This window comes from Neopelma chrysocephalum, unplaced genomic scaffold (assembly GCF_003984885.1).
Source record: "Neopelma chrysocephalum unplaced genomic scaffold, ASM398488v2 Primary Assembly neopelma1_22, whole genome shotgun sequence".
Lineage (NCBI taxonomy): Eukaryota > Metazoa > Chordata > Aves > Passeriformes > Pipridae > Neopelma > Neopelma chrysocephalum.
This window is the reverse complement of record NW_020897689.1, coordinates 23,800,298-23,824,921: the sequence shown is the minus strand read 5'-3', so window position 1 is coordinate 23,824,921 and position 24,624 is coordinate 23,800,298. Positions and strand designations below refer to the sequence as shown.

General features: G+C 41.8%; 1 protein-coding gene across 5 annotated transcripts in view; it reads right to left on the bottom strand.

Annotated features, from left to right (window-relative positions):
* Window positions 1-3,961: 3,961 nt before the first annotated feature.
* Window positions 3,962-24,624, bottom strand: part of OSBPL1A (oxysterol binding protein like 1A) — a 77,463-nt gene continuing 56,800 nt past the window's right edge. For all 5 annotated transcript variants that reach the window (XM_027675058.1, XM_027675068.1, XM_027675083.1 and 2 more), the window contains 11 exons: window positions 23,069-23,144; window positions 21,273-21,407; window positions 18,588-18,685; window positions 17,700-17,882; window positions 17,086-17,193; window positions 16,905-16,994; window positions 16,528-16,654; window positions 13,197-13,313; window positions 12,309-12,432; window positions 10,713-10,803; window positions 3,962-5,133 (listed from right to left, as the gene is read on the bottom strand). In XM_027675058.1, coding sequence (XP_027530859.1) covers window positions 5,031-5,133; window positions 10,713-10,803; window positions 12,309-12,432; window positions 13,197-13,313; window positions 16,528-16,654; window positions 16,905-16,994; window positions 17,086-17,193; window positions 17,700-17,882; window positions 18,588-18,685; window positions 21,273-21,407; window positions 23,069-23,144 — 1,252 coding nt within the window. In that variant the 3' untranslated portion in view covers window positions 3,962-5,030. The remainder of the gene's footprint in view (window positions 5,134-10,712; window positions 10,804-12,308; window positions 12,433-13,196; window positions 13,314-16,527; window positions 16,655-16,904; window positions 16,995-17,085; window positions 17,194-17,699; window positions 17,883-18,587; window positions 18,686-21,272; window positions 21,408-23,068; window positions 23,145-24,624) is intronic.

Below are 24,624 nucleotides of genomic sequence, written 5' to 3'. Positions count from 1 at the left end.
GGTGTATTAAAGACTTGCCTTCTCTACTGCTACAGTGCTGGTTTTACATAGAATCATAGAATGTTCAGGGGTTGGAATGGACCTTAAAGATCATCCAGTCCCAACCTCTCCTGCTAGGAGCAGGGGCACCTCCCATTAGACCAGGTCGCTCAAGGCCTTATCCAACCTGGTTTTGAACACAACCAGCGTTGGGGCATCCACAACCTCTCCGGGTAACCCGCTCCAGTGTCTCACCACCCTCACAGTAAAAAATTTCTTCCTAATTTCCAACCTAAATTTCCCCTCTTAATTGTATCCATGGCCAGCACTTGCTAATCATGCTGGATACCAGACGGATTGGTTGGTTTGGTTTTATTAACCATGTGATGGGACACTGTTTTCATCCCACACTTACTCTGTGTTCTTCCCTTGATAAGTACTCTAGAAGCCATTTTTCACTTTTTATCTAAAACTTTTTCATGTCTTACCCTGTTCTTCACTGGAATACCTGTCAGTTTAACTAATCAAGATTGTTGAGGAAGTTAAAATGTCACCATCTATGCATTTAAAATAACTTGTATGAATCCTGAGAGTTCTGAGGTGTTGCAAAGAGGAGATATGGTTTCCTAGGTGGCTTATCTGATGTGCTTAATGTAAAAGGTTTAATTGTATAATCACTAATGTTGGGAAAGACCTCTAAGATCACCAAGTCCAACTGTCAGTCCTCTGTAGCTGGAGAACTAGGGCCTTTAGATGGAAAGGCTGATGTCCCAACAAATGATGTAACTCAAGCTTCCTCAGACCTCTTGTGGGAAGAATCATCACCTGCTCCTAAAGATCCACTGCAGGCTGTGCCTTCCTGCAATGAAGCTGAGGTTACTTTAATTACCTTAAGTGAGGTTGTATCACTGTGTTGGGATGATGAGCTGCTTATGGGTGCAGAGGTTCAATCTTTAATATAGAGAAGTTTCCAAAGAAAGTAATAATTCCCTTTGTAGACCAAATAGATCATCTGTTAAAGATTGAGCAGACATTCAGTGCAGGTCAGGGCTCAAGTGCTACAACCTTAGGTCTATCTGCTGATGATTTAGTGTACCATCGTAAGAGAACAGAATCTGCAGCACAAGTGGAATCAGCTGAGGAAGTTTATGTCTTGTTAGGTAAGAAAGTTTAGGTATTTGTATCATCTTTCTGGTCCAGCTTCCAGCTCTACAGCTTCATCAGAGGTAAATAAATGGAAGATCACCCCTGTTAGGGCAAATGTGGGGCAGAGATGACTTCTAAGAAACTTCTGAACCAACACTGTCTGTTTGGCCGCAGTGCATGTTAGATTTCACTTCCAAGAGATTTCTGGTCCAAGAGATGTGGCTAACTGCAGGCAGAACATGAGGGCAAGTAGGCAGAGATAACAGTGATGGGAAGGTGCCCACTGATGCGAAATAGCGTTGCTTAAAATAAACCCTATTTTCTGAAGCAGGTTTTAAGAGACTGAAGATGTAACACATGTGCCCTGTGGCTAAAGAGAGGTGACTAGTTGGAGCCCTAGTTTTGATTCTGCTTCCTTGAAAGAACTTTTATTCCAGCACTGACGCAGGAGTTTTTCCATTTAGAAAAAAAATGGTGCTGGTTGTCTCTGCTGGCTGGTCTTGGTGAGTTTCTGCAGCAGGACTGAGTGGGCTAAGCACTTGGGGCTAAGCACTTGTTATCAGTTCCACAAAGAGCAAGAGAGCTGCTGCTCGTCTTTCTTGGTAAGGCCTTCACCAGCATCTCTTCCTTGTGGTGGTGTGTGCCCAGCTTATCCCTTGCCTAGCTGGAGAAATCTTCCAGGGCGGAGCTGCCCTGCTCCAACTCTCCCCAGAACAGCAGAATCTGTCCAAGCCCTATTCTGATACAGCTGTGAGGGCTCAGCAGAGCTTTTTGTAGAAGAAAGCTGAGGTGAGGCAGATTTGTAAATTAACACTGGCTCTTTGTAAAAAGACCCATATTTTAGGGGAGTTGAGTTTCAGAAATACCAAACAAAAGAGCCTCTGCTCTGACCATAAACAGTTTTACTTTTTCTAGGCTGCAGGTGTTTGTCACCCATATACCAACAAGCTTGCTTTTGCCAAGTGTAGGTATGTTTGTTTTAGACATAAGGATTTACAATATGACTGGAACTTACTGCTCCTAATTCCAGCACTCTTATTTTCTTTTTAGCCACAGCCTCAGCTGAACAGGACAGCCACTGTCACATTCTAAAGTGTGCACCTTTTGTTGCCTAACTGAGGTAAGACAAGGTCAAAAATCACCACAAAGCCTGCCTTCCTGCTTGAGCTTGTGTTCCTTATTCCCCGGCAACCCTTAGCCTTTCCAGGAGGAAAGATCAACAACACAGTCAGCTGTCGTAAGTATCTGTTCCAATTTATGTGATTGAAGAAAAAAGATGGGGGAAATTCTCCACCCTTGTTCCTGTGGGCTCTGATGTTCAGAACACACGGGACTGGAAGCTTGTTCCTAGCGCTGCTGTCTTTGCACAGCCAGATGCAGGTGCTAGGAGATCCACTACATTCCCAGGTGCCAGGCCAGCTGATGAGAAATCCACAAGCCCTAGTTCTAATTCATGCAGCTAAGCCTTGCATGCCCAGTGTTTTCCCAGTTGCCATCCTTCTGGATGATGTGATGTCCGCAAAGATAGACTCACCAGCTGGCAAGTAAGCACACAAGGGGTAAGTGTTTCTGCAGAAAGTTAACAACAGTACTGCAAGGACAGGTTACCATTACATCAGACCCCCATGCCTGAAGAAATAAGCTTGCTTCTTGCATGAGTTGTGCATGGTCTGTTACATAGGACAAATAGTTTAACCACTTGTCTCAAGCCTTACTTCATTTTGAAAATGGCTAAATTAAGCTTCTAGTAGTAAAAGCCAAACACCTTCATCTGCTTGTTACACTCTGCAATTAGTAGTACTAGTCCTGCTCTGGTTTTAGTCTGAAGTACCCAAGTTTTTAATTTATACACAACTTTATGCCCGAAGCCTGAACTTTTAGTATTTGTGTAATAGTCAGTGTGGCAAACTACAATCACCTTAGAGTGCATTTGGGTAGCAACAAAAGTAGTTCTTGCTGCACTTTCCCCTGAGTTCATGTTAATTTTTAACCCGGTTGAGAAAAGAGGCTTTTGGACTTCAGGAAGAGGTCAGGAGAGATGGAATTTACATTGTAATAAATCAAATAATGTTAAATAAATGCTAAAAAAAAACCCAAACAAACAAGAAAACAAACCAGCAATTTAAACTGCCATGCACAACATCCCATATGTTAGCTTTATGTGAATTGTGCCCACTGACATATCTGCTGCAGCTGTTTTACTGAAGAGCAGCCCAGCCTCTGGTGTCATGTGTTGACATGGTGTACGCATGGGGGGCAGGCGGGAAATAAATGCTTTGTTTTTCTTACCAATGAGTGTTCAGTGCTGTGTAACCTGCACTGACTAATAGTGAGGATGCTTCTGCAGATCTCAGACTCACACCTGCAAGTCCCACAGAAATTAAGACGGACTTTAAGAATCACTGGCCAGAGTAGAAGCATGAGTGCAGAGATAAGGCTTCCAACAGACAGGGCAGGTATTAAATTCCTGCATCTATGGGTCACTGTGAGAGCTGGGCCCTCATATGACAGGCTGCCAAAGAAAAGGCTTTCCCTTATCTAATATGTCTCAGCATCACAACCTGGGGAATTTGAGTGGTGCCTAGAATAAAAACAGAAAGCATCTCATTGCCTTATTAACAGTTTCAGAAGTCCACCCTGAAGACCTGAGCTGCCAGATCTCAGTTCCCCAACCATCCCCACTGCCCCAGGAAGAGACTGTTCCTGCTTAAAAGAAGAGAGGTCCCTGGAGCACAGGGAAGCACACCATCCATCTTCATTGCAGCAGCTTTTGGACCAGGCTTGCTCAGAAGGGGTCAGCACTGTCAAACACCACTCACTTTAGACTAGATGCAAGAAGTTTTGAAGCCTTTATTTAGTAGCAATTAAATTACTCAATTAACACTAACCTCCAGACAGCAGTTAAAATATTGTACAAAGAGCAGGTTGCCCCCTAGAAGCTCTGTACACAGTTCAATATAAACTTACACTCTAAGATTGAATGCACCCCACTGAAAAGGGGTAAAGCAGCTGTGCACAGGAGGCCTCACTAAGGTGCTGTACTACCTTTGAAATGCACAAGACTTCCTCCCAGGGAGTTTGCACAGTACAGACACAGTCCTGTCCCCCTGCCATGTTCCACCAGGTCCTGGACTGATTAGGTTGTTGCTTTTTTGCAATGGTGCTGGGCACCGGAACTTCTAGTGCATGAAACAGATTCTTTTAAAACCTGTTACTAGTGTGCAGTTCAAATCAAATCTGTAGATATTTCAATGGCTCTTAATTCCTTAAACCATAAGGTTGGTAGCAAAACAGGAGAGCAAAATTCAAAACACACTGCACAAGACATTGAATAAATACCTCTGAGTAATTTTACAGCTTAAAGAACTGCATTAATGTTCCAGAGACGGGAATTCTTCCGGAATCTCTTGACCAGAGCTCAGGATTTAAGGGAATTACTTTAGTAAAAGAAAAGTCACTTTATGAAAAATTACATCTTTACAGAAGTGACACACCCTTTCTTCATTTAAGAATAGAATATTGCAATTACTGCGTGTGCTTTTAAACATTCCCATGTCACAATAAATAAAACAAGTTTTACTTGTGCCAATGTTATCTACAAAACAAAGTATTCACAGAACAGCCAAAGGTGTTCTATTCCTCATACACCACAACCTAATATAGGTGTAATCAGGGCAGCTCAAAATCACGGTGACTTACTTTGTCCATGCAGGACCCACCATCAGCCAGAGAAGTTATTCCCCTACCTCTAGGACTGCAGATCATGTACCACCAGATTTATTGCGGAGACGCTTAATATTCTGTTTGATAACATGTCAGTATTTTCAGGAGATTAAGTAGAACAAGGGAAAACATTAAAACGGATTAAGACTTATTTGTATCAGTCAGAGGCTCCTTACTGCATTTTAATAAATATCAGGCAAGTTAAAGTAGTTTCTGTCCCAGTAGTTGCCAGAATAAAGCCAGTCCTGCGTACCAGTATGAGGATTGGGGCCTTGGTGGAACCATCTGCAAGGAAACATACAGCATGTTAGTGAAGCTATTAACATATATTTCTATAGAAGTTCAGAACTGCTTTGCTGCATCTTCAGCAGTTTCAGCAATAATTATGGTGATTGCAGGAGCTCTCTTGGTTTTAAATTTGTAAGTGAATTTGAAATCACCTTCAGTGACTAGATCTCCCCCTTTGCCACACCACTTCAACGTCTCCAAGGTGATAGTACTGATACCAGTATTTTGTCATTTATTTGCATAAAAAAGGACAGGTACAGCTTTACTTCAAAGCAGTTGTGAACAACCATTTTGGCATGCATAAGTAGTAACAGTTTTTGCAAGACATGTAAACACCACAAGCACTGCAGTCCTGAGAATAGAAAAGTATTATTTCCTTGGATCCACATTACCCTCTGTTCTTTAAAGCCTTGTTTTGCAATGCACTTCATCATAGAATCATTGAATGACCTGGGTTGGAAGGAACCTTAAAGATCATCTACTTCCAACCCCCCTCCCACGAGCAGGGAGGGACACCTTCCATTAGACCAGATTGCTCAGAGTACCATCCCACCTGGCCTTGAACACTTCCAGGGATGGAGCATCCACAGCTTCTCTGGGCAACCTGTTCCAGTCCCTCACCACCCTCACAGTAAAGAATTTCTTTATAATACCTAATCTAAACCTCCTGTCTCTCAGTTTGTAACCATTCCCCCTCATCCTGTCACTACATGCGGTTGTAAATTTCTCTCCATCTTTCTTGTAGGGTCCCTTCAGGTACTGGAAGGCCTCAATTAGGTCACCCTGAAGCCTTCTCTTTTCCAGGCTGAAGAAACTAAATTCTCTCAGCCTTTCCTCATAGGAGATGTGCTCCAGCCCTCTATTCATTTTGGTGGCCCCCTGGACTTCCTCCAGCAGTCAATGGCATTCCTGTGCTGGGGACCCCAGAACTCAACGCAGCACTCCCAGTGGGGTCTCAACAGAGCGGAGAGACAAAATCACCTCCCTCAACCTGCTGGTCACACTGCTGGGGATGCAGCCCAAGATATGGTTGGTTTTCTGGGTTGCAAGTGCACACTGGTGGCTTGTGTCCAGCCTCTCATCCACGAGCACCCCCAAGTCCCTCTCAGCAGAGCTGGTCTCCATCTGTTCATCCCCCAGCCCATGTTAATACCAGTAGTTGCCCCAACCCAGGTGCAGCACCTTCCAGTTGGTCTTGTTAAACCACATGAGATTCCCAAGGGCCCACTTCCCGAGCTTGTCCACATCCCTCTGGATGGCATCCCATCCTTCAGGTGTGTCAGCAGACACAGCTTGGTGTCATCTGCAGATTTGCTAAGGGTGCACTTGACCCCTTTGTTCATGTCCTTAATGAAGATATTAAATAACACTGTTCCCAACACATGTCCCTTCCCCGAGGGACACCACTTGTCACTGATGTCCATCAGGACTCTGAGCCGGTGACCACCGCCTTCTGGATGTAACCATCCAACCAATTCCTTATCCACTGAGCAGTCCACTCATCAAATCCATCTCTTTCCAATTTGGAGAGAAGGATGTTGTAGTGGACTGTGTCAAAGGCTTTACAGAAGTCCAGTAAATGACATTGGTAGCCCTTCCCTTCTGCACTGCTGTAGTCACTCCATCATAGAAGGCCATAGGGTTTGTCAGGCAGGACTTGCCCAGATGTGCTGGCTGTCCCAAATCACCTCCCTGTTCTCTACGTGCCTTAGCAGAGCTTCTAGAAGGATCTGTTCCATGATCTTCCCAGGCACAGAAGTGAGACTGACAGGTTGGTAGTTCCCAGGATCCTCCTTTCTACCCTTTTTAAAGATGGGTACAATGTTTCCCTTTTTCCAGTCATCTAGGACTTTACCTGACAGCCATCACTTTTCAAATATCACAGAGAGTGGCTTGGCAACTACTTCAGCCAATTCCCTCGTGAGTCTTGGACACATCTCATCAGGTCCCATAGACTTATGTACACTCAGGTTCCTCAGGTGGTCATGACCCTGATCTCTGCTTACAGTGGGAGGGATTTTGGTCCCCCAGTGCCCATCCTGCTGTCCGTCCACTCAAGAGGTATGGGAAGAGAGGTTGAGGCAAAAAAGTTGAGTACCTCAGTCTGCTCCTCATCTGTTGTTACTAGTTTTCCAGCATTGTTTATCGTGCCCATACACCTTCTTTACCTTCCTTTGCTGGTTTTAACGTACCTGTAGAAGCCCTTCTTGCTGTTCTTTGCATCCCTTGCCAGGTTCAGTTTCAGCTTCTCCTTGGCCTTCCTCACCCCATCCCTACACAACCAGACTTCATCTTATACTCTTCCCAGGTTACCCGTCTTTGTTTTCACTGCCTGTGTATTTGCTTCTTTCCCTTCAGTTTGACCAGCAGTTAACTCAGAACAAGTGTGCCAGCTAGCCTTAGTGCAGGTGAAGTATCACTCACAGGCTGCAGGAGTCCTGGATTATTACAATTTAACTGTGCTACGTTGCACTGTTAGCACTGGGAGGCTCATCTGAATGCTGTGAAAGCTGATTCCATCCGCATGGAGTTATTTGCAAGCTTTTACTAAGCTAGTTATCAGTAGAAACACTGAAGTTCAGGACCTTCTTTCTTTCCTTCCCTCTCCCCTCCTGCCTAATCTGGAGGCACCGTGTAACACACAGGCACAGATCACACCTGTGAGGGTACATAACCTTTCAGGGGGTGGGGGGGGACTATCCATCTCTACCATAAGGCGCATTTAGAAGGCCATACTGCTGGGAAGTAGTACAACCCTGTGAAACCACCATGGCAGAGAAGTTTGCCTCCTCCCTCCTCTCCCACACACGTTCCTGGCAATCCTGCAGCTGTTACTGAACACCACTTTCTGTTTGGCCCTAATTACTCAATCTTCTGCCTCAACAGCCCACAGTACCAGACCTCAAGCGTTTTACCTTCTTGCTGTATTTTGCCAGGCCATGTTTAAGAGAACAAACCAACTTAATAGAAGCTGTTTCTGTGGTTAATGTGCTCCACAGCTTCCTGTCACCTCCTCACTGACCACAAAAGCCAGTTTTTCCTTTCTATGACTCACTGCAGCGGACACACTCACTTAAGTAAATCATCTCTGTGCAAGGCAGCCTGTTTAACTCTGCTCTTCCCTTCTATGGTACCATAAGCTTTTGGAAGAGAAATCAGAGCACATTCAGACCAAATATGACTTGATCTCTTTAAAAAGCAAAAGCATAAGAGCCACCAGTATTGCAGTGCTGTGTTAGAAAACAGGGCAGCTATTAGGCAAGCCTTGCTTGGCTCAGAGGATTTGAGATGCATGTTGGAAGAAATGCCTTGTACTGCCTTCATGGTGGCAAACTGAACAGCTGAACACTCTGATGGTTCTCCTGCTGTCCTGGTTAAGTGAACTGAAGTCAACAGAAGTCATTCACTCATAGCACTGTATATAGTTCACTACTGCTTATCCTCCACACAGGAACAGTCAGCCATTCCCAAACAAGAGGTGTGCGAGTGCGCTCAGGTGTCCAGTTCACCAGTAACAGCTCATTCCAGAGCATTTGCCATGAGAGAGGGCCATAAGCACAGTTATCTCACCTCTCAGATTAAGGAATTCTACCACCCAATACCTCACTAGTGTGTCTTCAACACCTGTACAGGTCAGGACAATATGCCCCAACTCCAGTGACAACCTACTGCAATAGCAAGGGGAAAGGCAATGGGAAGAGAAAAATAAGACCTAAAGCAATAAGATAATCTCACAACGTAAGTGATGGGGGAAAGAGGGGACATTTTCATCAAATTGCCAAACCACTGCTGTGTTTCAGAACTGAATTAATCTCTTTTACTCAATACTTATGATCACTGGTCAGCATCTAAAATATTAAATGTTCAGCATTAGTTACCTCTTGAGAAACACCAAAGACTCCACTTCTAAAATGGATTCAGAATAATTTAAAAAAAAACAAAAATCACTCACATTTGGAAAACTGTCTTACAAGGGAAGAACTCTACTAGACAAAGCAAGCAGCCTGCTTTTCTGTGGCAAGGAAATTGCAGTAGTTTAAATCTGAGTTTTTACTGCATTACAGAATAAGACCTACAGATGACCTTCTAGGAACAGGTAGGAGAATTCTCCTTCACAGCATACATTTTTTCCCCCATAGCACAACTCTTCCTAACACTTAATGTTCATCCTTTATAGGCTGTCACACCTGGCATTCCTACTAAAGAGATCAACACTAGGAATTTTCTGCCAAGGCTTTAGAAACATCCTGGAAAGCAAAGAGTTCTTAAAGGATATCCCAGACACATGCTGAGCAGATGTACAGTATCTGCACAATAGCTATGGAAGAACCTTTGAATGGTGTCTGCACTAATTATATAACCCAAAACCCATAGCTCCTAGTTGCCCCATGGAAATTCTCCTAATTCCAATACCAACCTCAGGTGGTTTGAGCTATACCTTAAGCTACACTTCTGGCACCTGGAAGAACACAACATAGTTATCCTTTGCTTTGAAAACATTTGATGAGAGCTAGAACCACTCTGAATTCAGGAATTGTAGGAGAGATACAAGGGCGTCCAGCACTTAACTAGTTTACTTGGAAGCTTTACAAAGGTGTTATTTTCCACTAGTCTCAGGGCAAACAAACCCAAACGCTTTAAGAGTGCAGGCAGAGGAAAAAGACAAAGGCAGACATGTCCAAACCTGGGACTCTGGCATGATGGGTGACTTCATTAAAAAAAAAAAAAAAAGAAAAAAAGTGATTTATAGTTACAAACATTTTAAAGGTTTTTAATCCACAGTGTCTCAGTGTATAAACAGCTAGTTAATAGAGAAGAGATGAAACTTGCTTACTCACAGAGAGTTTAGCCTTACCATTTTTGTTCTCTGAAGATACTGTCAGTTTATTCCTATACGTAGACCTTGTGTGGTCAAACTAGATTCCTCTGGTCATGTTTTCACAGTTTCTTTTTAGTTTGTATGTAAGAGTTCCCAACTGACCCCTCTCATAGTTGAAAAAACAAACTAAAAAATCCCTAAAACATCCTGGCAGATCCCTTGTAAGCTAATTTTTCCCTTAGCTCCTCTCACTTTTGTAGTTAGTAACCCTCTCCAAAAGAAGGTAGTGACTTGGATAGCTGGGTGATAAAATCATTTCACCAACTTAGAGAACACAGTACTGTCATCACAGGCCACTGATCTGAGAAGTCATGGGCAGTAAGCTGTCAAATTCACCAGAGGAAGCATTTCCTCTACTCTTTGGCCAAGCATGCAAATTTGAGCCAATTATAAATTAATCAGCAACAACAGTCCTTACAAGCAGCTATCAGTGACATCATCTTTTTTGTGTCAGAACCAAGAGGTGCTCAAAGAAGACAACACAGTTTATGTCTGCATATGAGTGTGCAAGCAGTGAGAGGGAAGAAACTGAGACCAAGCCTGACTAAGCAAATACAAGAGCAGCACTACCAGACCTGATGGATGTCTGCTCTTCGTGCTGACACAACACTGCACGTCACCAGTGTGGACTGTCAGTTAACTTCAGTGCTCAAAACGTTACATAACTACACACACACACAGAGGCAAATGCACTAACCTCGTCTTCCAGTCTTCCTCTGACTTTGAACGATTTTTGCGGGCAGTCCTCTGTTTTTCTTCTAGCCTCTTCTTTTCTTCACTAGCCAGATCTTGAAGGAATAAAAACACACAAATAAAACAACAGATGTTAAGAGTAATATATAAGATAGGGACATTACTTAATCTGATCCAACAAATAAATAAGGGAAGTAGTAAAAACTGTGCATTTAAAAAGCTTTCTACATAACACTGAAGGTTACTGGTTTAGTCTAAGAGCAAAGACAGCCCACCTGTGGCACAGAATGAGCCAATGGCATTCCAGTATTTAAAACTGCTAAATGCATGTTTATCCATGGCCTGAGAACCCCAAAAAATGTTTACATGACAGCAAACATTAGCTAAGGGAGGTGGCATACACAGAATTTATTTCAGGAGTGAAACTAATTAAGGTATGCAGGATTGATTTTACAATTCTGGCCACCTGCTTCTTTTTGACATTTGGGCTAATTTGCTACTAGTCTTTAGTTCCTGATCAATGGAGCTTTGGAATATTCATTTCCAAACCACAATGAATTGTCTCTCTGCAGCATCTTTTCATTTTTTTTGTTTATGCTCTAAGGTAGCACAGGTTATGATCCTAAACATGCAGAACAGTTGCTTCTATTTGGCAGGAAGAATGGTCAGAAGGTCTGAGGAGCAGAGTCAGACTAAGCAGCAGATTAGGTGAAAGGCAATCTCACACCTGACTCTTCAAAAAGCATTTCATACATCTTAGTCTTCCAAGAATGATTCTCTTAACTACTTCTATCAGCCATTCCCAGTTACCCTGCCAGCTACTAACCCACTCTGTATTACTACCTGCTATACACTTATGCCACTAGTATCATTAAGGAATACAGTTGTTACTAACAGCACAGTTATTTGCAATTCAAGTTTAAACAGACAAATTATTGGAATGCCAAAGAAAAAGGAGCAAAAGAGGGCTGGGGAAGGCTGTTCAACACTGTATCAAAGTATTTAACACCAAGTCACATGTCAGAAGACTAAAAGACACTTTTCCTTCTATGGCATCTACAGTAACAATCTCTATGAGGTTTCTAAAAAGCACACTATTTCTACTCTGTGAAAGTCTCATTATGTATTTCTAATTCACTATTCTAGAACAAATCTCAGTGAAGAATGATTTGCATCAAGTGTATTTTTTGGCGCTACAGTTTCTCCTTAATAGTTTAGACTGCATTTCTCAGAACTGGCACATCAAACCACTCCTTCTGCATCAGGCTCATGGAAATGGACAAACCGAAAAGTTCACAAATACTTCCTTGACACCGTGCAGAAGTTTTCAACTGCTTTGGTTACCAATCCAAACCACAGCACCAGATTTGGGCTGCTATGAAGAAAATTAGCTCCATCCCAACTATCCGCAGTACAGGTGGATGACATACCTTTCACCAGAAGCACACCACAACCTGCAGAAGGCTGTGTTAATGAGTTACTGCCTTGCAGCATGAAGGAATGTATGGGTAGCTACTTCAACTGTTCATCTATCAACCTTTTTTCCAGTTCCTCAGTTTTAACAAAAAATAAAACCACCTTTGCCAATAACTGAAGTTACCTATTTCTCCATTTTCCATAGCTCTGATATCTGGTCGTAGCCGGCAGTCGGTTTTGGGAATGACACTCTCCATTTCTTTGTCCAACTCATTCAAAGCCATAGCAAAGCTGGTAAAATTATACATCTGAAATTCAGAGACAAAGATAAAAGGTGACTTCACAATGTCTCCAGCTGCTAGTCTTAATACACAAGAAAAGTGCTGCCTAAAAACAAACATCCAAGGGCTCTTTTATTATTTAATCACTCAAGATAGGAATGCTCAAGATACCAGCAAAACTGCACTGTCAGGCAGAGTGTAGGTGATCCTTGGTGTTTCTGTTTAAGCAGGCCAGCATCCAATTACTCAGTGCACTATTTCTCTCTTATCTTCTTTTTCCAGTCCCACTGGTATTTTCCCTATCGCTGTAGAGAGATTCCCCCCTTGATTAACCCAGTGAGGGCATCTTTTCTGTTCCAATTCTTTGCCTTAGCAATTACATACAATACCCTTGTATTCCACTTATTGACTCTCCAACTTGTGCCATGCAGGCACGAGTGTCTTTCCCTGCAAGTGTCTGTCCTCTAATAAAGCCCTTCAGAAGAGATTTCTCACAAGGCTGGTGCCTCACTGGGGGAAACAGGGTGGACACAACAGGTGGGAAATGCCCCCATACCACTAGCTACATAAAGCATCCCATTTACCAGATAAATTCTGCTAATTTTATATTCTTGCCTGTGGCAGTTATCCCTCCAACTCCACATTATAAAGTTACAATTGTAGCAGGGAGTTTGTTGCAATAAACAGGCAAATCCAGGCTTGCTAATGACAAAGACAACAAGTGGATTTGCTTTGTGTTAAACATACAAAATAACAGGATAGCACATTCAATAATGAGAAGCGTAGCTGACCTGTGCTGAATTTGGAGGTCTTGGAGTTATCTTCCATAGCAAAACACTTCCAGGAATAACATACACACTCTCAGAATCTGGCAACGGCATCTCATCTGATTCCTCAGTATTGCCCACCTAAAGGCAGCACACAAAGAAAAGTTCTTCGGGAGTCGTGAACTATTTACACCAATTCATTCCAACACTGGAACTTACAGAAAATTATTTCCTTGACCAAAAGCGAGTAATTTCAGCAACAATGAAACTTTTTTAGATGCTTGTCAAGAGGGGTAACAGCATTAACATAGCACACATACTCCCAACTCCCTCCCAAAGGAAGACTACCAACAGTTTCTTGCAGCAGTATTTTTGTAGATATAAGGTGGGTGTTCACGCATTAAGAAATGTCAGTTTTTCCACCCCAGAGATGTCCTGTTTCCTCAAATACAAGCATTTTCATGCCTGATACTTAACTGCATCACTGCTTCATTAAAGGTGAAGAATAGAAGTCACATTCTTCATCCTTCCACATCAAAGAAATACCAGCACATAACGCAGACGCTGCCCAGTTTGTGCACAGCAGAAAGCCTTTCCTACTGCTCTTTGCCCAGAGGAACCTTCCTTTCCATTAACCAGTACACAACTGAAATGGCAAACTGCAAATGTGAAATAAATATCCTAGATTAATTACTACTTCTGGGAAGGGTATCCTGTGAAGTCTGACACACAGCCTGAGGCAGCTGTGGCCACAGCACTGTGAAATGGTTTTCCCAGAAAAGGAAGAACTTCACCCAGGGTTACTAGGGCAGTAGAGAATTATTAGTGGTCACAGAGTAGATGTGACCTGAAGTAGTTCTAAATCATCCCCCTCTTTATGCACAGCTTTAAAGCAGCTGGGCTCTGATGCTGCTGACATTAATTCCGCTACGTAAGCATATGTTACAACACCAAGCTAAAGACAAGCTGGGCAATGAATATGGCTCTCCCAAGAAAACCTGGTGTCACCATCACAGCTAAAAACAGCAGCACGCTTCACAGACCACCGGAGATTAAAGCTGAACTTAGAGGCAATTAATGCCTTAAATACTTTGGCTACGTGCCAACAGCTTTAATCCTGCTGCTAATAAGCTTTGTTCTCCCATGGTTGCATCAGATAATAGACTGAAAACATCCAGTACCCAGCACCCTGGACTCAGTTGTCCTCTGAGAGGATTCACATGTTATGCTTTCAAGAAAATTAGAATTAGTAGTAAGGATTCTACTCCACTGCGAAGCACTTCACTGTGCTTTTAACAATGAACAGGTTGCAAAGTAAGGAGTACAACATGCAGACCAGGTTCAGTCCCTCAGCTCCTACGGGGGACAAACAGAACTTTTAGTTGACTACATCTGAACTGTACTGGCAACCTATCATTCTGCCCTTTCAGGGACACTGGTCAATCCTGCAGAAATTGGGAATTTGAAACAGAACGGATCAGAAAGTTATTCTTATATCAAAACACAGACACTTTGATATGAGACTGCCAAACTCCAAGCCAACTTTTACAGAAAGGCTACAATACACAATTTGTGCCTTGTTGTATACATAATCTTAAAAATGCCATCAAAGTACAGAAAACTAGGTAAAATGTGGATTTTCACATGCTCTTGCCACAATGATCCATACTTCATGCTCAGTGCTACTCAACCTTTCAGTATATTGCTTAGGAGAGTATTAACTGACTTGCTAAAGCAAGACCTCTGGTACCTGTCAACTAGGCACATGTGAAAGCAGCCGCTGTTGCCTCACATTATGCTCTCCCATGTATTGGCACTGAAACGTCTACACAAAATCCTTCATCTAGTTTAGAACAGGACTCTGGTTCATTCAGAGCAGAAATCAGAGCATCCTGGCCTAACCCCAGGTCTACTAAAACTCTTCTAATGTTATATCACCTTTGCATACATGAAGGCTTGTCTAGTTTCCTGCCAAATTATTTTTCCCTTAAGTTTTATTCCTATAAAAATCAAAGGGATTCAGGGGAAAATCTAGGGCAAGTTACAAAAGGACTCGCATCCAACAGGTTCCCTCAAGGGAGACAGAAGCAATTCTTCATTAGTAGCAATGCAGCACGAAGGAACAGCTGGGAAACAACTACATAAATCTGAAAATTCTAATTCGGAGAAGTTTGAAAAGCCATGTACTTCTGCACCTGAATGAATCCTTCACTACCATGAAGGAACAAACCACATCCGGACACTATACATCAGACTTGGCTTAACTAAATGCTCAAATCCCAGAAAATATCAGCTCCTCAGACACAAGGGGCAGTGGGAATACATATTCAACAAAGACTACCTGGTTCATAGCTACCACTAAATGAGTAGAAAAAGCATGTTTTCTAGAGTTAGAGCAACACTGCAGCTTGAGATTTATGCAACAGGATGCTTCTTTTTGAAGTGAAAAGCAACAATCATCCTCAGCATTGTTGGAAAATGTGAAGTGAAAGCTGAACAAAGACACAGGGTGTGTTTTTCTTTGCTCCTTCTCCCTAGAGCTCTTGGACTCACAGAGAAGCAGCAATCCCCAGTGCTTTAGCACTCTCCTGATGACAAGCACTGGACCAACCTCAGATATAGCAACAATCTGAACCTGCACAGGAACAACTCCTTTCAGAGTTGTCCATCTGAAAGAGTTTTCCAGGTTTTTCTCTTAAGTATAAAAGCTACCAACACCCAAAACAACAAAAAAATCTGTCTGCAGTCACCAAAGGAGAACAATCCCTGTTTTAAGCTATTATATGAGTGGCTGTTCTTCATCAAGCTGTTGTCACCATCACCATTCCTCTTAAACAAAAAGTACCAGAAATTTGGATGAATTATGAGTTTTTTTCACAAAAGAAAAAAAAAATCAATTGTGAAGAAAAAAATGCCAGCATTTCTACAGTTGTGAAAATTTAACAGAATGCAATACAAAAATTCCATGTAAAAGCTGGAAAATATGATCTTTTATCAGGATGATAAACTAGTCTATTCTGCCTCTAGAAGTTCAAGTCCTTCTGTTAGAATATAAATGTCATATATGATCAGAAATGGTCCAACTAATGCATATGTTATCTACTCCATGTAACTTGGGAGGAAGAGGCAAGTAAGGAATTTGGCAGTATTTAGATCACACCAAGTTTTGGTAAGTCTGAATACAAATCCAAGAAAGAGAAAGCATTTTATCCCTTAATGTTGGTACTCATCCAATCCGTATCCTACTAGGAAAGAGAGGATAACTGAAAAGAAATCTTAATGCTCTTAAATGCTACTAAAATATTTAGCGGTCTCATCATGCTTTTGAGATACCACCTCTTTACGTGATTAATACCTGTTTACTGCTTTTCTTCTCTTCTGTATTTTTCTTGTCATTTTTTTTGTAAGCTTCAAATGTAGCTGGGTCAACACTGTACAAACATTCAGTCCACTTCCCATACAATGCACAAAGTTTCTTTTTGCTGTCAAAAAAACCCACATTAAGTTTACAAAGAAGCTTAAAGAGATTTATTTCACAATTTCAGACAAAAATATTTGAAAGAACAACTTTTGAGGGCAACTCTTAAATCTCCATTATTGGTGTTGCACATTCCATAACCTTGCTGTTGCAGGTTAAAGCCCTTGCCAGACTATGTTAAAGGTATTTAGCTCTATAGCTCCCATCAGAAGCAAGGGCAGGCATTTGTTTCCTATTTGGAATTAAGCTGTTACCTTTTGTCCTGAATGTACCCTTCAACTTTGTGCAACTCCTTCCCAAAGAGTCCGCAGGGCTTGAAACTTAGTATACATTTCTCACCAGTTCTAAAGGCAGAACAAGAGAGCACTAATTACTTCCAAATGCTTTTCCTTTTAAAACTTGCAGGAAGTGAAAGCATTCACACTTTTAACTTACTTATGGTTAGTTATTTCCACGTTTCCATACTGCTCAATCCAAAGTTTGCCCACAATAATGTTATGCACACAGCATGTAGGATTTGTCCATGTGTAGGCTTCATTGTGTCTAAGGGAAGGGAATAAAAATTAAAATACTCTACCTTTGTACTAGATATCACTCCTGCAACAAACCATCAATCTATCAATTGTTCCAAGTCTTGACATGGACATGGCAATAAGTCAGTAAACCCAAGAAGTTTATCAACCTAGTGCTACTGATTTTATCAATTCCTTACAACAGACACTTCAATGCAGTCACTGTTAGCACTGAAAGATATGAGGAAAGCCAACAGGATTCGAGCATGCTAGATTTAGCAGGACTGATGTCCAGGCACTTGCAGAACATACAGGCACAGGCCCCAGCTGCTGCTACTATTAGCACGCTGAATATATATGGGGAAACGATGGCAGTTCCTTTCATGTTCTCATCCCCTCCTCCCTGCACAGTGATCAGCCATCAGACTTTAGGATGTGGGTATTGGACACGTCCATTTTTAAGCTGTGGGACTCTAATGCACACTAATCATCAGGGATGAGGCACTGTGCCTGTGCAATCACTACTGATCAACTTACTCAAGAAGCTCCAAAGTCATCGTGCCTTTTGGTTCTGCTTCCACACTCTTGCCCCAGAATTTGAGTTTCGGATAAATTGATCCATGAAACACAAAGTCATTATTTAAGCCTTCAGCATAGAAAGCACTGATGGGTGGATGATGGCTAACTTGCTCTGAGAGAAGTCTAAATCCAAGATCATCTCTGCAAAATAAAGACAACTAAAACTATGTATCTACATATCAAGCATAGTGAAGTTGCAGTTCTTTTCCCTGAGGAGAAACAGATAGTTGGACCCGTGCACAGTTGCTGTACTCAGTGCAAGAGTTAGTTAAAAGCCTAGGCTTTTAAGACAAAATAATGCATACAACATCCTCATTCTAAATAGCTGGGGACCTAATATAAAAAAGAAAACAAGAACTCCCAAATCCAGTGAGTCAATATATTTACTTTTGATAATGACCTCTTTCTTGAATTTTTGCATAAACACAGGCCAAAACCTCACTTGAAAGAAAAATCTGCCCTAGGTGCGGTTGCACACTAAAAGACCCATATTGCCTATATGTATTCTGAACAATCAGGTAATGAATATTAAAATCCTAACACCTCCCTTATGTACCATGTACATCTTTTCATTCAGAAGGTTTCAGGGAAAAAAAAAAAGATTCATTTTTGTAAATAGAACTTTTTTTTTAAGCCCAGCAAATTTCATTTGCTTTCTCTGAATTGAAAAGTTAAGTAACTTTCCTCTGCTGGAAGGTGCATTGGTGAACATCAACACACATTGGAAGCACCTGCAGCAGCTGCCAGAATGGCTGGAAGCTTACAAGCTAAAGTGCAGTCTGCAACCCACCTGACAAATCTAATGAAAACATCTATTACACAGAATACCACTCTCCTGCTAATTACCTGATCAATTCATAGGTCTCTCCAAGCAATGGGTTGAATGGCTTCCCTGTACGTTCCCACTGCGAGGCAACAGCAGAGACAGCAAATGCAGCAACACACTATTCAGAAGAGTAAGAGTACACAGTTAATCAACAACAGTTATACAACACCAAAACATTTGCCTAGATAAGTGTCCTGGTTTCCGCTGGGACAGAGTTAATTTTCTTCCTAGTAGCTGGTACAGTGCTGTGTTTTGGATTCAGAATGAGAATAATGTTGATAACACACTGCTATTTTAGTTATTGGTAAGCAATGTTTAGCAACAAAGTCAAGGACTTTCAGCTTCTCATACCACCCCACCAGTGAGCAGGCTGGGGGCGGGCAGGAACAAGAAGTTGTGACGGGACACACATTGACCAAAGGGATATTCCATACCATATGATGTCATGCTCAGTATTTAACCTAGAGAGGAAAGCTGGCTGAGAGCTGCTGCTGCTTGGAAACTGACTGGGCATTGGTCAGCAGGCAGTGAGCAACTGCATTGGGTATCATTTGTTTTGTATATTCCATTAATTATTTCCCCCCTCCAGTTCTATCCCCCATCCCATGGAGGAGGTGTGTGGGGGGGTGAGTGGCTGTCTGAGGTTTTAGCTATCTGCTGGTTTAAACCACAACAGTCCTGGTTCTGTACAAACTTCCACCATGTGAGTTGCATGTACCTGACTTAACATGGATCTTTGCATAACTGCTTGTTGTCCAGGTCATTACCAATCACCTCCAGCAGGGCTAATTCCCTCAGGTACTGATACCTTTCTCCAAGATGCTTCACTTGCCTGGGTGACATAGTAACATCTTCCTGGAAGGGATACCTTTCCTTCACACCTGACACGAGTCACCTCCACAGGCTGAGGTCTTGTGTCCCTTTTCCAATCACTTTGTTAATATCCCCTTCCTTAGAAAGGGATCCAAGCTGCTTGGCTTCCTTACCCTCTAATTCCAGGCTACTGGCCCAACATCAGAGCAGCCTGGTGACAGTGTTTTCACCTGGACGACAGCTGAAATCTTTCTGCACATCTCACAGCTCACTCAGGGATAGGAATTGGGTGGTTACTGCCTCATTTATATATTCACCTTCCTCCTTCCCAGTCAGCAGCTACCTCTCTTCTTCCTCCTGTTCTAATGATTGCCCTGCGTCAGCGTCGTAGTCTGTCTCATCTACTTCTTTCTCCTGCTCTCTATTTCCAAACATTTTACCAGTTTTTCAGGATTCTGCACTTGTTCAGGGGTGAAATTCCAAAATGCTGGAGGTGCCCACTACCCTACAGGCACTTGGTCATATTATCTCACGCACCCTGCCACTCATAGCTACCCAGCCTTGGGGCAGATCTCTGAGTGGTATCCATAAATGATTGTTTTACCATAAGCAGAACTTCAAACAGATTCAGGAAACACAGCAAAAAGAAAATGCTGGTTTGAACATCACAATGATATAAAAAAAAAAATCACAAGAGCTATAGTAATTAGCCTGAAGGAGAAGGGGATGATGGAGGTATCTCCCCCACAGATTGGCTCTCCGAGGAGGAAAGGCAAAAGGTGTAGCTATGAATAGTTTCCTATAGATGGCTCCCAAAGTATGGAGATGATGGCAGTGCTGAGTACAAATACTAACTCAGACTCACCACCAGCAGTGTTACAAAGTACAGCAAAACAATAACCTTAATCCAGCCCTCAGAGGTGATAAACAACGCAACAGGGAACGTATATAGCAAGTATGGTAGGTATGGCCAGTCTTCGCGAACAAAGATTTTGGGAAGTAAGATACTGCATAATGCATCTCTGAGAATGTGTGCAGCAACTCTGAGAACAAGTAAATCAACATTGTGACCTGAGACTATTAAACTAGTATAATAAATGCTTATAACGAATTTGTTTTAATATGCTCTGGTCAGATCTGTTGTTATCTCAACCCTTCGTGCTCTGCTCCTTGTGGGGTGTCAAAAAGGACTGTTGTGGTTAAACCCAGCAGGGAGCTAAACACCACACATCTGCTCACTTACACCCCCCCGCCCAATCCAAATGGGATGGAGGATAGAACTGGGGGGAAGAAAAGGTGAGATCAGTGGGTTGAGATAAAGACAGTTTAACAGAACAGAAAAGTAGGGGGAAATAATAACAATGAAAGAATCATAATTATCAAAACAAGTAATGGACAGTGCAGTGGCTCACCACCCATTGACTGATGCCCCGTCTGCTCCTGAACAGCAGCACCCAGCCAGCTTTTCCCTTAGTTTAGGTACTGAGCATGACACCATATGGTATGGAATATCGCTTTGGTCAGTTGGGGTCACCTGTCCCAGCTGTGTCCCCATCCCAGCTTCTTGTGCCCCCCAGCCTCCTCTCTGGTGGGGTGGGGTGAGAAGCAGAAAAGTCTTTGACTTAGTGTAAACACAGCTTAGGCATAACTAAAACATCAGTGCATTACCAACATTATTCTCCTTCTAAATCCAAAATACAGCACTGTACCAGCTACTAGGAAGAAAATTAACCCTCTATCCCAGTGGAAACCAGGACAAATAAAACTGGTTAATGAAAAAGAGAACCCAACACGCAGCAAATCACAGGAGTTCCTCCTTTGATGAGACTATGAAGGAAAGAAATCCTAAGGTATTCACCAAGAGCTCACATAAACTACCACACTCAACATACCTGCATTCGCTCTGTTGTGCTGGAAAGGGAGCTGGCTTTGTGGATGAGGTATGTATGCTCCATATACTCTGTAAGTCGCTGTAGGAAGCTCAGTGGTTCGTTGAATATAACCGGCATTGTGATCTTCGACAACTCCTGATGCACAAATGAAATTTGTGTGAAAAGTCGAATGATTAGATACACTGACCTGCAGTAACCCAAGTGTAATTGGCTTATTACAAAAATAAATGATGCTCTTAGTGCTAATGCAATGTGCTTGACCTGGCTCTGCTAATGCTGGAAGGACAAACCCCTTATAAGCTCAATAAGCAGAATTGTGCTGGTGTTAAGGCCGCTTCTAAAACAAAAAGAAAACCAATCATCAAACAAGCAAACTTATTATCAACAAATGCATTAAGAATGTGAAATGAAACAATGGAATGACGTAATAAGGACTCCTTTAAAGACAAAGTTATTTATTACTCCTAAAATAGGTATGGGCCATCTAATTACTTAAACATATTATCTTTTTTTGGAGGCAGGTGGGCAGCTGGGGGGTAGAAGGATGAGAAAGCACAGGGAAACATGGCGGCGGCTCAGGAGTTAAAAACAGGGATTCTGTATTCTGGACAAAAAAGGAACCTTTGCAACAGGAATAAAAATTGAAAAGAAGTCCTACAGTTTGGTGGTTGTTTATTTTCTTCCCCATTTTTAAAAAGCACGCCCTCTGAGTGCATAACATAGCAATGGCTTAAGCTGCCTGCAGTAGCAAATTAAAAGCATATGGAATGACCGCTGCCATGTGTGCATCAAACAGCACTGTCCCTGACCATAACAGCAGCACCTGGCACCAACAGCTTTGGCAGACACTTTGGGACAAGACACTACAAGTTCTGCTGCCCCCCACAACTGCAACTTCTGTGCAGCAATTCCTGCAAAGCAGAATTAAGACCTTTATGGATTTTCTTGCCTGCACGCACCTTATGCAAGACAGGCTTTCAATGTGTTCTTTGTATTTTAAGGTTATAACATTTCTCTGCTAAAGCTACTGTGAGAAGCCTCAGATGCTTCATAACAACTCAGGAGACATGGAGCTGCTGATGAAGGCATTCCCAGCATTTCCACATCCCATTGCTTGGTGCTGCTCCTAACTTACACCAAAGGGAGGAGGAGAAAACAACAGCGACTAAACACACATGTTCCCTTCTGTAAGCTACGGTTAGAGGCTCACAGAGGTTTATAAGCAGCAAGTAATTTCAGCCTACTGTAGGATCTAATGGAGAGAACTCTTCTCAATTCACCCTTAGCTGGAAGAGATTAGGTGCCAACCAGCCAACTCTGATTTGGCCACGATCTGGTGAGTAACACTATGGAAGGGGGGAAGACTCAGATACTAAGGGGAAAGGAGAAGAGCAAAATAAAAGTAGCTGGTTTTTTGGGTTTGTTTTGTTTTTTTCACAGTCAAAGTAAAAAAAAAAATTGCTACCACAAAATACTTAAAGGGTTTAAGTCAAGAGAAAATCCTTTTACTGAAAGAATATTACTCTGACGAAGTCTTATCTTCTTGAGTTGTGAAAGCAAATAAAGCATAAGCAGCAAATAAAAAAAAAACACAAACCAAAACAAACACCAACCAAAAAAAAAAAAAAAGAAAAGAAAAAAATACACCACCCCCCAAAAAAAAACCCAACAAAAAACCTCAACAAAACCCAAAAAAACCCAAACCCAAACAACCTCTTCTCCTCAACAAGTTTTCATTTGGGCCTCAAATGAAACCATCATTCCTCATCTTTTATCATAGCTTCCTGATTACCTACCATGCCAATGCATTTTCTTAATATACTCCAGATACTGAAGTCATTTCTGGAGAACATGGGAGATGGCAAGCTTGTTCTGTGGAAAGGAACAGGGAAAAAAAGCAGAAGAAAAACTTTCCATTACTAACTATGACTAAGAAACCCAAATACTCACTTTTGAAAGTAACAGTTTCCCAATTTTTAAATTAAAAACCAAGGGGGAGTGACAGTGCTACTTTGAAGCACTTAAAACTGTTTTACCTGCGCAGAAACATTAACTCTCCAAAACCAGAACCATTAATTTTACGTAAAAGCAGACGAAGAGAATATCTACATCAGTTATCTGAACAGTGTTTTCACAATGGCATCATTAAGATGCTTGGTTGTGTTTGTGAGAAAATGTAAGTTAAATCTGAATATGTACACAAATAAGTTCACTATGTCTGAACTGATCTGAGGATTAAATAGTGGGGTGGGTTTGGGGTTTTTTTTGCTAGTCACTTTTATACTGACAATGAAGGGCCATGACATTTATTGCATATACTAAAATCAGCCCTCAGGAACAACAGAAAAAACAGCATCATTAAAGAAGAGAAAACATAGCAGCCTGTTCTACAGTAGGCTGACATGTCCTGAAACAAGTCTTAAGCATACTTTTAAGACCAACATTTAGCCTGCATAACACAGTGTGTATTTCTCAGCTCTATGAGAAATCAGGCACAGATTTTGTTCAGTTTTCTTACTGCTACTTACAGCTCAACTATTAATCCAATTTACCTATAGAAAGACAAAAATATTGGTTAAAGTCCTTTGTCCACAACAACACTAAAATTCGTGTTTGGATCATAAAGCTAATACCAATGAGGAAAAAAAAAAATCACAGTTTTTCCAATTCTTATCAATAGTCATTCTTATCAATAGATAAAAGTTACCTAGAGTTGACTCAAACTGCATGAACTATTAAAGTTTTAAAGTTTAGATAACTCTTGTCTAAATGATTGTGTTGCCCTCCTAACCAAGGTGGTCTTGTCTCCCCTCAAAGCAGCTAAAGCAATATCTTTAGAAAGCGTGAACAGGCTGTACCCTTCTTCTGCAACCCCACTTTTCTGATAAACAGAAACACTGCCAAGAGAAAAAATATATTCAGTCTAAATTGTTTGTTTCAGTAGCCCTACTTGCCGTGTTACCTCCCATACTTATCTGCTACTGAAACACCTTTACCAGGGCTGATGCTTCCGTTTTCAGAAAAAAACAAAACCAAAAAATGCTCTTTAGAATACAACAACCCCATCCAGTCAAACACCTAGTCGTGCGTCTGAACTCCTCCATAGGTAACAGACCAACACTGACTTGTTTTACTCAGCTTCCATGCAGAGGATGAGAGGGTAGGAGGATTTACTTTAATTGAAAAATATATCATCACTCACTCCTTATTCTGATTTTTCACTCATACAAAAATATTTTGTCAAACAGATTATCTGGAATAATATTAAGTATAAAACACCTCTGTGAATGCTTTGATACAAATGTCCAGGAGAGGACACTGTCCACCAAGTATTCAGTCTTATCTTCATTAG